Here is a 14,150-nt window from a genome sequence, read left to right on the forward strand (position 1 = left end):
TTTTAAATAATTGTAACTTAAGTTTTTTCTAAAAAAAATTAATTTGACTGATATTTTCGGCTTTGTTACCAAAGTAGGCAAAAGTGTGGTATTTATTACCAAAGTAGGCAAAAATTGACTAAAAGTGAAGTCGTGGGGGGTCCAAACGACTTCAAATGAAGAAGTCGTGCCCCCCTGCACGACTTCACACTGTTCATAGCAACAGTGTTGAAGTCGTGCACCCCAAAAACGACTTTTGGGTCCTGTAATCGATTACCATTTTTTGGTAATCGATTACACAATGTTGAAATCTTGACCCCTGCAAGACTGGAAATGTGAAGGCAGAAAACGTACTGGTAATCGATGACGCCATTTTGGTAATCGATTACCAGGTGGGTTATGTTGGAAGAAGCACTCTTGCGTGAAACTTTCTGGAAAAATCGCGCCCGGGCGCGGACGATCTGTATGTGGACGAGCGTTCACTGAAAATGGACGAGCGTCCAATTCTCCTGTCGAGCGTCCACTGAGCGCATCTCGACGAGCGTCCTCTTAGCTAGATGGACGAACGTTCTCTTAGCTTTCTGGACGAGCGTTCTCTCTGCCTGGCTGGACGAGCGTCCTCTTCTGCCTTGCACCAAAACAACCTGGTAATCGATTACACATGTTTTGTAATCGATTACCAATGCTTTTGGTGGCATACAAATTTGAAGTCGTGCAGGGTGGTCATGATTTCAACACTCTGTAATCGATTACCATTACATTGTAATCGATTACAAGGTCTTGAAGTCGTTTTTTGGGTGCACAACTTCAACACTGTTGCTATGAACAGTGTGAAGTCGTGCAGGGGGGGCACGACTTCTTCATTTGAAGTCGTTTGGGCCCCCCACGACTTCCCCATTTTCGTAAATTTGGTTGAATTTGCCCATTTTGGTAATATTATAGGCAAATATGCCTAGTTTGGTGCAAAAACCGATATTTTCAGTTTCTAACGTGCAATTAATTTTCTTATTTTTAATTTATTTCAAATTAATTACTTTTTCCTCACTAAAATCAATATATATATATATATATATATATATATATATATATATATATATTAAAAGAGTGAAATTACGTAAGAAGCGTAAAAACAATTTGTGTAAAAAAATTACCGTGATTACCGTCATTATTCGACAGCTGTAATATGTCTTTAAAAAATGTTATAAAAATTAAATTAAAAAAAAGAAGGAAAGAATTTTTGGAGACTTTAGTAGTGTAATTTGGTGGAATAATAATTTCCTTTCCATTATTCTCCGCTTTTGCGGGTAGGCATCTGTTTCCACGTTGGCAACCTAATCCAAGGAAAACCAACGAACAGAAAAGAAAAGTTGACGACAAAACAAATCTGAAAGCACTTGTGCCAAATCAAGTTGGGGAACTCGTTCCCTACTGAAACTCCAACGACGTTCACTGCATCGTTCTCCCCAAAGCTACACTCTCTTCTCTCTCTCTCTCTTCTCTTCCGTTTACTTAATTTAAGCCTCTCTCTCTCTCTCTCACACACACACACACACACACGCACACCATGAGTCCCTACATTTTTGGAGTCATACTCCCTCTCCTCGTCACGCTTCTCGTACGCAACAAGAATCCTCCCAAAAGACGCGGCGTTCCGGTCCAAACCGGCGGCGAGGCCGGTCTGGTTGTCCGAAACAGCCGGTTTGAGTCACCGGTCCAGAGCGCGTGGGAAGGCGTTGCCACGCTCGCAGAGCTCTTCGAAGAGGCGTGCAAAACGCATGCGGAGAGGCTCCTCCTTGGCACGCGCGTGGTGCTGGCGAGGGAAGTGGAGAGCAGCCCCGACGGCAGGTCGTTCGAGAAGCTTCACTTGGGAGACTACGGCTGGCTCTCCTACGATACGGTCTTCGATGTCGTTTCGAGCTTCGCTTCCGGGTTAGCCTTCCTCGGACATGCCAGGGAGGAACGCGCCGCCATCTTCGCTGACACGCGCCAAGAGTGGTTTATGGCTCTTCAGGTTCTGCTGTCTGGTTAAACTCTTTTTTGGATTTGCTTTTTCTACGAATTTAAGTGTACACTTTTATTTAACATCTTTTGTTTGATAAGAAATATTAATGTGATGATAACATACTAAAGTGTCGGTCTTATAAATGTTATGACAATGGTGTCATGTTACATCAAGATTTTTGTGAAATATTAAATTCAAGGATAAATTAAAATTCTATTATTAAGATGGTAGAAAAATGAATTTTTTGCAAAAAGTTATGGGATTAAGTTCACGAAATTGAAAAGTATGGAAAATAAAATGTATCTGAGGCAGTTTTCTGGAAAATATTTAAATTTATTAAGTAATTAAGTAAGATAGGATGTTTTGTGTAAAAATGAGTAAGATTAGATTTACGTAATTATAAAAATATAGGTTTACGCTTGACATTTTATATCTGCAGAAATTTATTGACTTGAACACACTTTCATTTTGATTCTAACACCTCATGTTTGTGAATTTTTATTTATTTATTTTCTACTCGATGAAATGTTGGTGGCAATTATTTAATTTTTACTTATTTCATTCACTACACACGAACTGGTCACACTTCTATGGTAATGCTGGAATTGTTTTTTTGCACATTAGAGTCATCGCCATTCTTTTATTTATCAAGTGGGAAATTTGATTGGAAAAACTTACTTAAGAAATATAAAATCTGTCTTTAAAGTTTTGCAAGATAGAAAGAAACTACACCTTCGTGACATTTAAAGAAGGTTACACTTGGTCCATGGGTAAAGTTGCACTTTGATATCAATTGTCATGAACTGCAATGTGAAAACAACTTCTTTGCATAGGAAGGATAATATGTACCGATAACTCTTCCCTATAATAAGGGGGAAATAACTTGACATGGTTTTTCTTTCCCTCTTTTTGCTTCTTCAGGGTTGTTTCAGGCGAAATGTGACAGTAGTTACTATGTATGCATCATTGGGAGAGGAAGCTTTATCATATTCATTGAATGAGGTTTTTGTTACTCCTCTTTTGTCTCTTATTTCTCACACATCTATGCCTGGGATGTTCTGCTAATTGCTGTATACCCTCATCACAATCCAGTGGATCTTACCCTTGGATAATACGAGTTTGCCACGTTTGATTGTATATATACGATGGATCAATTTTTTAGCACTTGTCACGTATATGACATATGAGAAAAAAAAGGAAAGAGGTGTGATTAAATTTCTAAAGCAATATGGCCAGCCTCTTTTGATGTATGTTAACTAATAACTTTGCTAGGAAATGCACAGTAGCAATCAATGACTGGCTATCTGGTAGAGTACTAGAATGTCATGAACACAATTCTATTTCACAGCAAATGTCAATGTATAAAATGCTTCTTGCAATTTCTAAATCCTCTTCAATTCAGTGCACCAAACAAATTTTGGCTACATCATGAGGTGGCATTATATAAGCAACTAACACAAGGCTGTAGTTAGTTTGTAGGTTTTCTAAAGAAATAAACTATGTTATTGTCCACAATTTTTTGGTGAGCAAACTTGAACATCACACATTTCCTCAACCAATAAGTTCTAGCATTTTTAGTTTATTGAGCTTCGGAAAATTGAATCTGTCTCGTAAAGTTGTTTATATAGCCAGGGCTTGTTCTCACAGTTGTTTTTTACTTTCTAGAACTTAATATGGTTTGCTGAAATGTTTGTGTTTGCCTTGTTTAAGTTTGTGTGCTCTTTGTTTTGGTACGAACTCACTTTCAAAAACCTTTTCCAGACAGAGGTTACAACAGTAATTTGTGGGCGAAAAGAAATGAAAACACTAGTAAATATAAGTGGACAACTTGACACAGTGAAACGTGTGATTTGCATGGATGATGATATCCCATCTGATGCCTCTTCTATTGCATATAACTGGACAATCACTTCGTTCTCTGAGGTTGAGAGACTTGGCAGAGAAAACCCTGTTGAAGCTGATTTACCACTTTCAGCAGATGTTGCAGTTATAATGTATACAAGTGGAAGTACGGGATTACCCAAGGTCAGAAGCATCTTTGAGATGTGTAGCTCTCCCAATTTCAATTTCTTGTATCCTTTTACTTGATTGACTGCTCTACACAGTGTTTTAGACTGTCTAAAATATGTTTTCTTGGCTTCTTTTTGTTCCCTTTTTATTCTCTTATTTATACTGGGTTAAGTTATTCACTTGCTCTTATAGTTTCCCTCGTTTTAAGTTTTAGCCTCTGCTCAAGAAAACTAAAGTTTTAGTTCCTGTGCACGAACAAAAAGTTAGTTTTGGTCCTTTTTACTAGCATTAGAAAACAATTTCTGACAGTGAAACCGCCACATAAATGATCTGCTCTCACAAAAAAACTAGGCGTGGTCTAAACTTTTCAGTTTTCTTGTACAAGGACTAAAACTTAAAATGGAAACAACTAGGCTCAAACAAGTAGTTTAACCTTAATGTTATTTTGCTATTTCTTTAATCTTTCTTTTGCACAGGGTGTGATGATGACACATGGCAATGTCTTAGCTACACTCTCTGCTGTCATGACCATTGTTCCCGATATTGGGACCAAGGATATATATCTTGCATACTTGCCGATGGCTCATATCTTAGAATTAGCAGCTGAGGTATGTGAATACAGTGTTCTTGAATACATTCTATGAATATTTCTTTTTTAAGGGCATTGATTTTATTTCCATATTAATTTCTTCTGTTCTCCTTTATTTCATGTTTTAACAAACTTGCATACAAGTTAGAATTTGATGGCAGCTGTTGGAGTTCCTATAGGATATGGATCTCCTTTGACCCTTACTGACACATCAAACAAGATTAAGAAAGGAACAAAGGGGGATGCTACTGCACTGAGTCCAACTCTAATGGCAGCTGTACCAGCAATTCTTGATCGTGTTCGTGATGGAGTGTTCAAGAAGGTACTTTGATTTGTGACTTGTGTGATTGCACTCCTACATTGAACACGTCAAGGGTACATGTATGTTAGAAAGCTAGTTGCATTGTTTGGATGAACTTTTCTTGCTCATATAGAAGAATACAAAAGAAGGTAAAATGAATTGAGCTTTTTGCATTAGCCAAAATCAACTGATACACTTTACATATATAAAAGTTCTAGTTTTTATATAGCTTCTCGAGAAACTAAACTGTATGAGTTAATTTTAGCTTGAGAAGTTCAATGCATTTTATCTTAGTTTTATCTCTTAAAGCTATTTATAGAAAAGTTTATCCAAACATGGTCTAGTTGGGTGAGATTGAGGACTTAAAAGCTTGTCAATGCAGGTAAATGCAACAGGAGGATTGCCAAAGAAATTGTTTTATTTAGCCTATGCCCGGAGGATGCAAGCAGTTAATGGTAGTTGGCTTGGAGCTTGGGGTTTGGAAAAGGCTCTTTGGGATTTTCTTGTGTTCAAAAAGGTCCGAGCTATTCTGGGCGGCCGAATCCGTTTTATACTATCTGGTGGTGCTCCCCTTTCTGGTGATACCCAGAAGTTCATCAACATTTGTCTCGGGTCAGTCTTGTCATTACATGTATGCATTATCTTTGAAATAAATAAAAATTAATTTTATTTTGGAATAAAAATGAGTGAAAAAGTGTAGAGGGTAAGACATTTTCCTGAGAGAAACCAAGAACATCAAAAACACAAAAGCTCATTGATGATGAGGTCCTCTCAAGGCTCCTGACCAGGAAAGTCCACTAGAAGTCCCCAAGAACCCAAGACACAAAAGAGAAACAAGCTTCCAAGAAAGTCTTGGAAGATGATTGGATCTTTTTGGCCATCTTTTTTATAGGGTTTTGTTGCAGAAAGGAATGGCCAAATAGTCTAGGTATGGGGTATTGGTGAGTGTTGGTGGATGGTGTATATGGCAAATGGTGTTTATGCTTTTGGGGTGTATCTTGATGGCTAAAGGATGTGGAAAAGGTAGAAGGGTGGAATCTCAACAAGATTACACAATTAGATGCAAGAAATGGAATGAATAAGACAATCAATGATAGTGCAAGTGGAAATGGAAAAGGAGTGAGGAAGGATGGAGTATTTATGTTGTAATTAGAGGAAAACCTTCCTAATTAGAGAAAATATCTATAGAATCTTCCTCATTAGAGAAAATATCTGTAGGATCTTCTAGTTTATTTTTCAGTATATTGTTTTCTTATTTCCCTTTTTTAGAAGATTAGATTGTTACAAATAGAGATAAGGTGAATGTAATAGACATGAAAGAAAATAATAAAATTCATTTTCTTTTTCAAGAATTTTCTTATTAGAGGTGTACACACCCTAGGGTCTACGGGTAGGGTGGCTAAGATCCTTGAGGGTCTCTTGAGACTCTTCTTGAAGAGTCCAAGAAGACAAGAAGAGAGGATCTTGGGAAAACTCAACCAAGCTCATTCTTCTCACAAAAGAACTTCACTCTCAAGTTTTCAAGTTAAAGTGTATTCTATTATAAAAAGGTGTGATTTTAAATGAAGAGGATGTGCTCTTTTATTGCACTACAAGCCTTTAAGGAGTGTTTGGGATTGCTCCTAACATATACACTCAGGGTTTTTTTATTCTACCCTAGGTTAGACTTATTCTAAAAACCAAACAAGCTATTCTAACCTAGGCCTATTTTCAAGCTACGTTTTTCATGTGGGATACTTTCTTCTAAATTTATTACATTTTTATATTCTTTAATTTGTCTTCTTGAGATCTTGTTCTCCAATTTCTTCTTTAATTGAAGACTTCTTTTTCTGGTTCTCACCATTCGTGCTATACATGAAAGACAAATCAACTCAAATCTAGCCAATCTTTCCAAAGTTGAAATCCATATAAAATAAGTGTCGATTGAAAAAAACCCTATTTTACAAGCTAATCAAAAGAGAAAGAAATATTCTCCAAAACATAACCATTGTATTAAATTGCATCATGCATAGACATGTCAAATATTAGCTTATCTTTAACTTTGAAGAGATATTATTGTTGGGTCTATCGAGGAGGAGGTTACCCGTGGGTTACACAAACACCAATAACATCTGAGCCAACTATACAAGGGATCGACACCACTCTTTATCTAAAACCTTAAGGTAATGGGTCTTTCATCTTTATATACTGCTCTACTTTCTCAATTCTATCCAATGTGAGACTTGGACTCATTTGGATACCCAACATCTCCCCCTCAAGGGTGAGTCTCTTCCACATAGGTAGACTCCCCCTCCAGCGGAAGCATTCCCAACTAACCACAACCGCGAGTAGCCCTTTCCAAGGGCCGTATCTTAACGGAGCTTGCTTATACTCGTCCGAGCCGGTCATCAAGACAAACCATCGGCTCTGATACCACTGTTGGCTCTGATACCACTGTTGGCTCTGATACCACTGTTGGCTCTGATACCACTGTTGGGTCTATCGAGGAGGAAGTTCCATGTGGGTTGCACAAACACCAATAACATCTGAGCCAACTATACAAGGGATCGACACCACTCTTTACCCAAAACCTTAAGGCAATGGGTTAATGGGTCTTTTATCTTTATATACTGTCCTACTTTCTCAATTCTATCAAATGTGGGACTTGGACTCACACTTGGATACCCAACAATTATTGTTCATGTTTTAGGTGGTGTGGTGAAACTTGTGATAAGTTTTGACCATTTATTTTACTATACTGGTTGACCATTAGAACTTTAAGCCTAGAGGACCAACTTGAGGATCAGACTTAATAAATATTAGGATACTGTTCTATCAACCTTGTAATGATTTCTCACTTCTTATTTTAGAGAAACGAATGTTTTATATTTTCTCCCAAAACAATCTGAACCAACACAAGTCAGAATATTATGAAAGAGTATGTAATCTAGATAGGGAGGCTTGTGATGAAAATTTCAAACGTAACTTCTGGAAGTTGTAATTGACCTTGATAGTTGCCGTAAACAAAGAAAAATTGAATCTTTTGTGGGCCAGCATTTTTCCTTTTAAAATTCGATGTATGTGTTATGTGTGGAATGACCTTCTAAAGGATAAATTACTTCATTCACTTTTGAGTGTTCCACAAAAGGAAATGTTACTAGTTTCTACTCCAGTGCTTTTTTGCCTTTTTGCATTTCCATTATTATATTTTTTCATATATGTATGGTCATATTCAGTGCTCCAATCGGTCAAGGATATGGTCTTACAGAGACTTGTGCTGGTGGGACATTCTCTGATGTTGATGACACTTCTGTTGGTCGTGTTGGACCACCTCTTCCATGCTCATTTATTAAGGTAATTATAGATTAGATCAATTTATCTTCATGCAACTTGAATGGCACATTTTTTTTTTATTTTTGCTTATGGGGAGGGGAGTAATGTCATAGCATGGACCTTGCTACATTAATAAGGAGAAGTAATACAAAACCTTACAATCATACTCGGATAACAATTCTTGATGGTGATCATTCAACACGGTCGTGTATATATGCATGGGTTACCTATCTTGAGTAAATCTTGTTAAGTCACGTTATGTAAAATTTCTTAGCAAGTGGAGAAATTACTAGAATAGGAAGCTTGTTCTCTTTCTATACTCATTTTACCATTTTCTTTTCACAAAAGGTCTTGTTTATAACCATGGTTGTCATTGATTTTCTACCATTTTTAACTAGTGCTCTAGTCTTAAGTAACTTGTGAGCATGTACCTTTTCTTAAGTTTTTTGAAAGATGTTTCTGGTGTTATTGTATCCTATTTGAACTACTAGAGTTGACCCCGTGGTAGGAGATTTGAGATGTATATGCATGAGGTCCTAGGTTTTACTCACTCAAAAAAGTTAACCTATCTGAGGTTTGTACTTTATATGTATATATCAAAATAGAAAATATTTTCAAATCTATCCATAAATGTTTTTAAGTACTGTTTGAATGTTTCCAAGTGTGACCTATGTACTTTACGACTTTGTGGAGGCCTTCTCACAACTCTAAAGTGGATGTATTGAATGTCAACTATTTCCCTTTTTTCTTCAATCTTGTTGTCATTGGTGATTTGTAGCTCGTAAAATTTTATAGAAATAGATAAAATCTATGATCTTCCTTGTATAATGGTGCAATGTAAAGGGGCCTCAAGATTGAGTCATCATTATGTATTTTCTACTCTAGATATCTAATCATAGCAGTTTACTTTTCTTTCTGGTATCCGTGAAAGAGTATTTCTAATGAACATTTGCTTTTCTTACCACAGCTAATCAACTGGCCTGAAGGTGGATATTTAACAAATGACTCACCAATGCCCCGTGGAGAAATTGTAATTGGTGGTCCAAATGTCACTCTAGGGTATTTCAAAAATGAAGAAAAAACGAATGAATCGTACAAGGTTTGTATCGATGGTCTTTTCTGTTATTTTTCTTTGGGGAGAAAAAACTGGGATAATGTATCACTTCCGATTTTCCACTATTGCCATAAAAGTTCTGTTTAGTCAATTTGAAAGATTTCATCTTACACATTTTTTCTGTCCAATGTCTGTCTGTATTTTGTTACACTTTTTTTATGTGGGGGGAGGAAGAGATTAATTTGTACTTGTTGTGAAGGTTGATGAAAGAGGCATGAGGTGGTTTTACACTGGTGACATTGGCAGATTTCATCCAGATGGATGCCTTGAAATCATTGACCGTAAAAAGGACATTGTTAAACTGCAGCATGGAGAATATGTCTCCTTGGGAAAGGTATATATGGATAATACTTCTTTTTTGTTTTTTTAAGGAAAAGTTGTGTTATTGAAAGGACCACTAATACTTTTATTGCTAAGCTCTCTTTTTAGTGTTATTAGTGTTAGCAATTTTTAGAGTTGTTAGTGTTAGCAATAAACTCTCAAACATGCTCTTTTTAACATTCATTCCAGTGTTGGTTAAAACTTTTAAAAAACTGCAGGATCAAGATCGGAATCCATTACTGTGAAAGTAAGAATCATTAAAATTTGTAGTTTTAAGAAAATTTAGCCAATAGTAAAAGGTTTGTTAGAGAATGTGTTACTGGCACTATACTGGAGTTAAAAGTGTAACGGGAAATTCAAATTCTAAGTGTATCCTATGCTTAAAATAACTTGATAAAATATTACTCCTTTCTGAGAAATTAAAATTCCCATCTTCATGTTGTAGGTATTTAGGCATATTTTTCAACAACTTTGTAGCATGCACCATGCACCATTCTAAAACATTTTCCTACATGACCAACTTATTAAATGCAGGTTGAGGCAGCTCTTATTGTTAGTCCCTTTGTGGACAATATTATGGTCCATGCTGACCCTTTCCACAGTTACTGTGTGGCACTTGTGGTGGGTTCTCAGTTCACATTGGAGGAATGGGCTTCACAACAAGGAATTTCATATGTCAATTTTTTAGATCTGTGTGCAAAAGAAGAAACTGTGAAGGAGGTGCATGCATCACTTGTAAAGGTATGCCCACTTTCCTAAATTCTCTTAACAATCTATTGGTAATGATTAGGAATTAATGTCATATTCTAGGAAGTACACTTGTCTAAATCAATAATACATTATAGACTTAAAAGTTAACGAAAGCAAATTTTGTAATTAACTTTAGAGTTACGTCCTAATTTATCTCGGGTTTGTCTTGTATTCAAACAACCACATATGCAAATTTAGAAAACAAATCATGTAACACCATATTTTGTACACGAAAAACCTGGAATGGTTAAAAGTTGCAACTTGGATTTCACATGCTCTCTTTTGGGTTGATATTTTATTTTCTATGTCATATTCGTTAACAATTTGGTGTCACTTGAGTGTAGAAGCATATATTTTCACTATGTCTTTATTGATTATATTAGCAACAAGCTTGGTACATACGATTTGTATATACCAGCCTGAGGAGAAGTATTAGATATATTATCTTTATCTTTTATTTTTAATTAGTTTGTTATTATCCCTTATTTGTATTTTAGACTTAGTCCATATTTCTTCTATTATAAATATGTATATATTCAACAAGAGGGAGATTAATTTCATACATAGTTTTTTCACTATATTCAACATGGTATCTAGAGCCTAAGATTCTTTTGAGAAAAAACAAATTGTCGCCTCTGTCACGACACCTACCGCTGTCGGCGGTGCTGTCTACTGTTGCAACCAGCAGCACTGTCGTCTACCGCCGCTGTCAGTGTCACCGACACCCTCTGTTGCCATAGTCGAAGTTCTAGATTTGACTAATGATAACACGATTTTGATTGTCTCGACTAGTAGTCCTAAGAATTTTATCTTTCAAAACCTATGTCTGAGTACCTCAGTCCTACTCTCCTAATTTCAGTTCTCTACTAGAGTCTTTTTCATTGTTGTCCACTATTTGTTGCCTTGTCCACCAATGTTCACCACTGGGAGAGTCTGTTTCTAGGTGCTTTGATGAATAAAGAAGACCATTCTTTTGAAGAGTCAGATCTTCTACCTTCACTGTTTCTATGTGGTCCAATCTAGTCCCTGCAGTCTATCGTTGTCAACCACTCCAGGCCACCATCCGTTACTGATGGCAATCTAGTACTTGTAGTTTGTTGTTGTCCACCATTGCAGGCCCCTATCAATTACTAATGACAATTTAGTCCCTACAGTTTGTTGTTGTCTGCTATTGATGGTAATCTTCTTTGTCGAAGTTTCGCGGTTGTCCACCGCGGTTTAATATTATTCTCCACAGCTGTTATTAGTTGTTTGTTAACCTCTGTTTGCACTCTTTATCAATTGGATGTCAATAATGCATTCTTCAACGACAATTTGCAAAAAGAAATTTATATGGAGCAACCTCCCATATTTGTTGCTCAAGGAGGTCTTTTGGGTTGATATTTCATCTTTTATGTCGTCTTCGCAAATCATTAACAATTTGGTGTCACTTGAGTGCAAAAGCAAATATTTTCACTAATTTTTTATTGATTAAATTGGTAACAAGCTTGGTACATACGATTTGTATGCATCAACTTGAGAGGGAGTGTTAGATATATTATCTTTATCTTATCTTTATCTTTTATCTTTAGTTTGTTTGTTATTAGTCCTTATTTGTATTTTGGGTTTAGCCTATATTTCTTTTATTATAAATAGAGTAGGGCCACTTTTGAATATGAATATGATACATCTTGTTCAATGTCTTGAAAAGCTTTTATCATCTGGAAAATAGTGATCCTCCTTTTACAAAAGGGTCATAATTGTGTGTTTATTGTGACCATGACATTTACATTTTATTGTGCTGTCCTCTATCCTTGACTTATACTATTTAAACCAAGTCATTGATTTGGCGTTTTATCATGACAATAAGAATGATCAAATTGAGATGGCATTTTCTAATTTCTGCATGGTTAAAGAAAACAACCAATAATTATTGTTGGAAGTCTTACGTCGTCAACTAGAAATAAGACTAATTTAGAGTATATATATGGGTGCAAACTTCATCTTACAAGCCGATTTTTTGAGATTGAGTTAGTCTTAAAGTTCATTTTTTAATATGGTATCAGAGCCATAAGTTAGAGCCTATCCTAATGAGATTTATGTTTTTTTTGGACATATCATTCCACTTGCTATCGAGCCACTATCGGACCATCCATTGATGTTTAATCCCACACACAAGATGTATATATCTCAGCGTGAGGGAGGTGTATTGAAAGTCTCATATTGACTTTCACCTTACAAGCCGATTTTTTGGGATTGAGTTAGTTTTAAAGTTCATTTCTTAACATGGTATCAGAGCTATAAGTTAGAGTCTATCGTAATGAGATTTATGTTTTTTGGACATATCATTTCACCCGCTATTGAGCCACTACCGAACCATCCATTGATGTCTAATCCCACACACAAAATGTATATATCTCGGCGTGAGGGAGGTGTATTGAAAGTCTCATATTGACTAGTGATAAAGTCAGTTTAAAGTATATAAGTGGATGTAAACCTCCCTTTACAAGCCGATTATCCAAGATAAAAGTAACCTAAAAGCCAAGGAAGGCAAAGTTATAAGATTTTGCTTATGTGGTTAAAAAGACATGCCGTGTAGATTTATGTAGCTGGTGTTTCATCCTTTTTATATATTTATACAGATTTGGTGATGTTTACTTGTATAAAATTTGCATGTTATAAAAAGTCCCTAGGAGACAAAGGGGCTTATATTAGGTTGTAAAGTTCATTTCTAACTTGATATTAGTTCTTGATTTTATATCTTGTAACATACGTTACACCAAAGATATCCCACTTAGTTCCCTGTTATTAGTTATGTTTGGTGTGAGTCCCAAATTTCACAATTAAAAGAAAAGGTTTGCTCTTTTTCTAGTATGCATACATACATTCTTTGAATCAACATTCCATGTGTTCCTCCTTTGTTATCTTAGTCTGTGAACGAGTTAAAATATTCCTTTAACATTTTCTTAAACCTCAAATTTTCAATCCCTTTCTATCAAATAGCGCATCTTATTTCTCATTTCTCTCTTCCTTTTTTTTATCTCACGTAATTGTATATAATATTGTGAAAAATATTAAGAATAGAAGTTCTCTTAATGAAACTATTGGCAGGAGGGAAAGAAGGCTCATCTGGAGAAATTTGAGATTCCTTCAAAAATTAAATTGCTTTCTGATCCATGGACCCCTGAGTCTGGCCTTGTTACTGCTGCTCTCAAACTCAAGAGGGAGGCAATAAAAAAGACTTTTAATGAGGAACTTACAAAGTTGTATGCTTCATAGGCTAAGGACACTAATCTTTTTACCAGCATTTCCCATTTGCATAGGGCAGGTTGAGGTGAGAAGGGTTTTGTATTTTTTTGTTAATCATTTTGTTTTTTCCATTTGAAGTTTATCATGCAAAGTGAGGCTTATTACGTGCAGAAGGCCAATACGTTGAATAATTTAATTTACTGAAGTAGTAACACTGTAAAATGAACTTTTATCAGACGTTATTGTTGTATCAATTTTCCAATTATAGAGTTACTCAGTATATTATGTTTGTTTGCCACTTTTCCCTTCTAAAAAGTGTTTTGTTCATAAACCATCGGTGCATCCTGATTCCGCTAAATCAGATGGAAGGAAGAAAAATTTTAAATGACTACTATAGTAAGCTTTGGTTTAACCTTTGTGCTAAAAGAGTGACTTTAAGTTCTTCCAAGAGGGTTCTTGTGTGATAAGGTGCTATTACTGTTGTTAGGATTCTTGATTCATCCCTTAAGGATTTTTAAGGGAAGTGTTTTTGTTTCTTGTCGAT

At 35.9% G+C, this 14,150-nt stretch overlaps 1 protein-coding gene across 1 annotated transcript; it reads left to right on the top strand.

Annotated features, from left to right (window-relative positions):
• Positions 1-1,296: 1,296 nt before the first annotated feature.
• Positions 1,297-13,904, top strand: LOC148205023 (long chain acyl-CoA synthetase 9, chloroplastic-like). Its single transcript, XM_088102167.1, has 11 exons — positions 1,297-1,990; positions 2,903-2,983; positions 3,743-4,006; positions 4,468-4,599; positions 4,729-4,902; positions 5,264-5,493; positions 8,097-8,214; positions 9,161-9,292; positions 9,507-9,641; positions 10,163-10,369; positions 13,469-13,904. Exons 1-11 carry the CDS (start codon positions 1,544-1,546, stop codon positions 13,634-13,636), a joined length of 2,088 nt encoding a protein of 695 aa, XP_087958293.1. The 5' UTR covers positions 1,297-1,543; the 3' UTR covers positions 13,637-13,904.
• The last annotated feature ends 246 nt before the right edge of the window (positions 13,905-14,150 follow it).

The sequence above is a fragment of the Vigna umbellata genome, chromosome 1, assembly GCF_029865625.1.
Source record: "Vigna umbellata cultivar VRB3 chromosome 1, Vumbellata_1.0, whole genome shotgun sequence".
In the NCBI taxonomy this organism is placed as follows: domain Eukaryota; kingdom Viridiplantae; phylum Streptophyta; class Magnoliopsida; order Fabales; family Fabaceae; genus Vigna; species Vigna umbellata.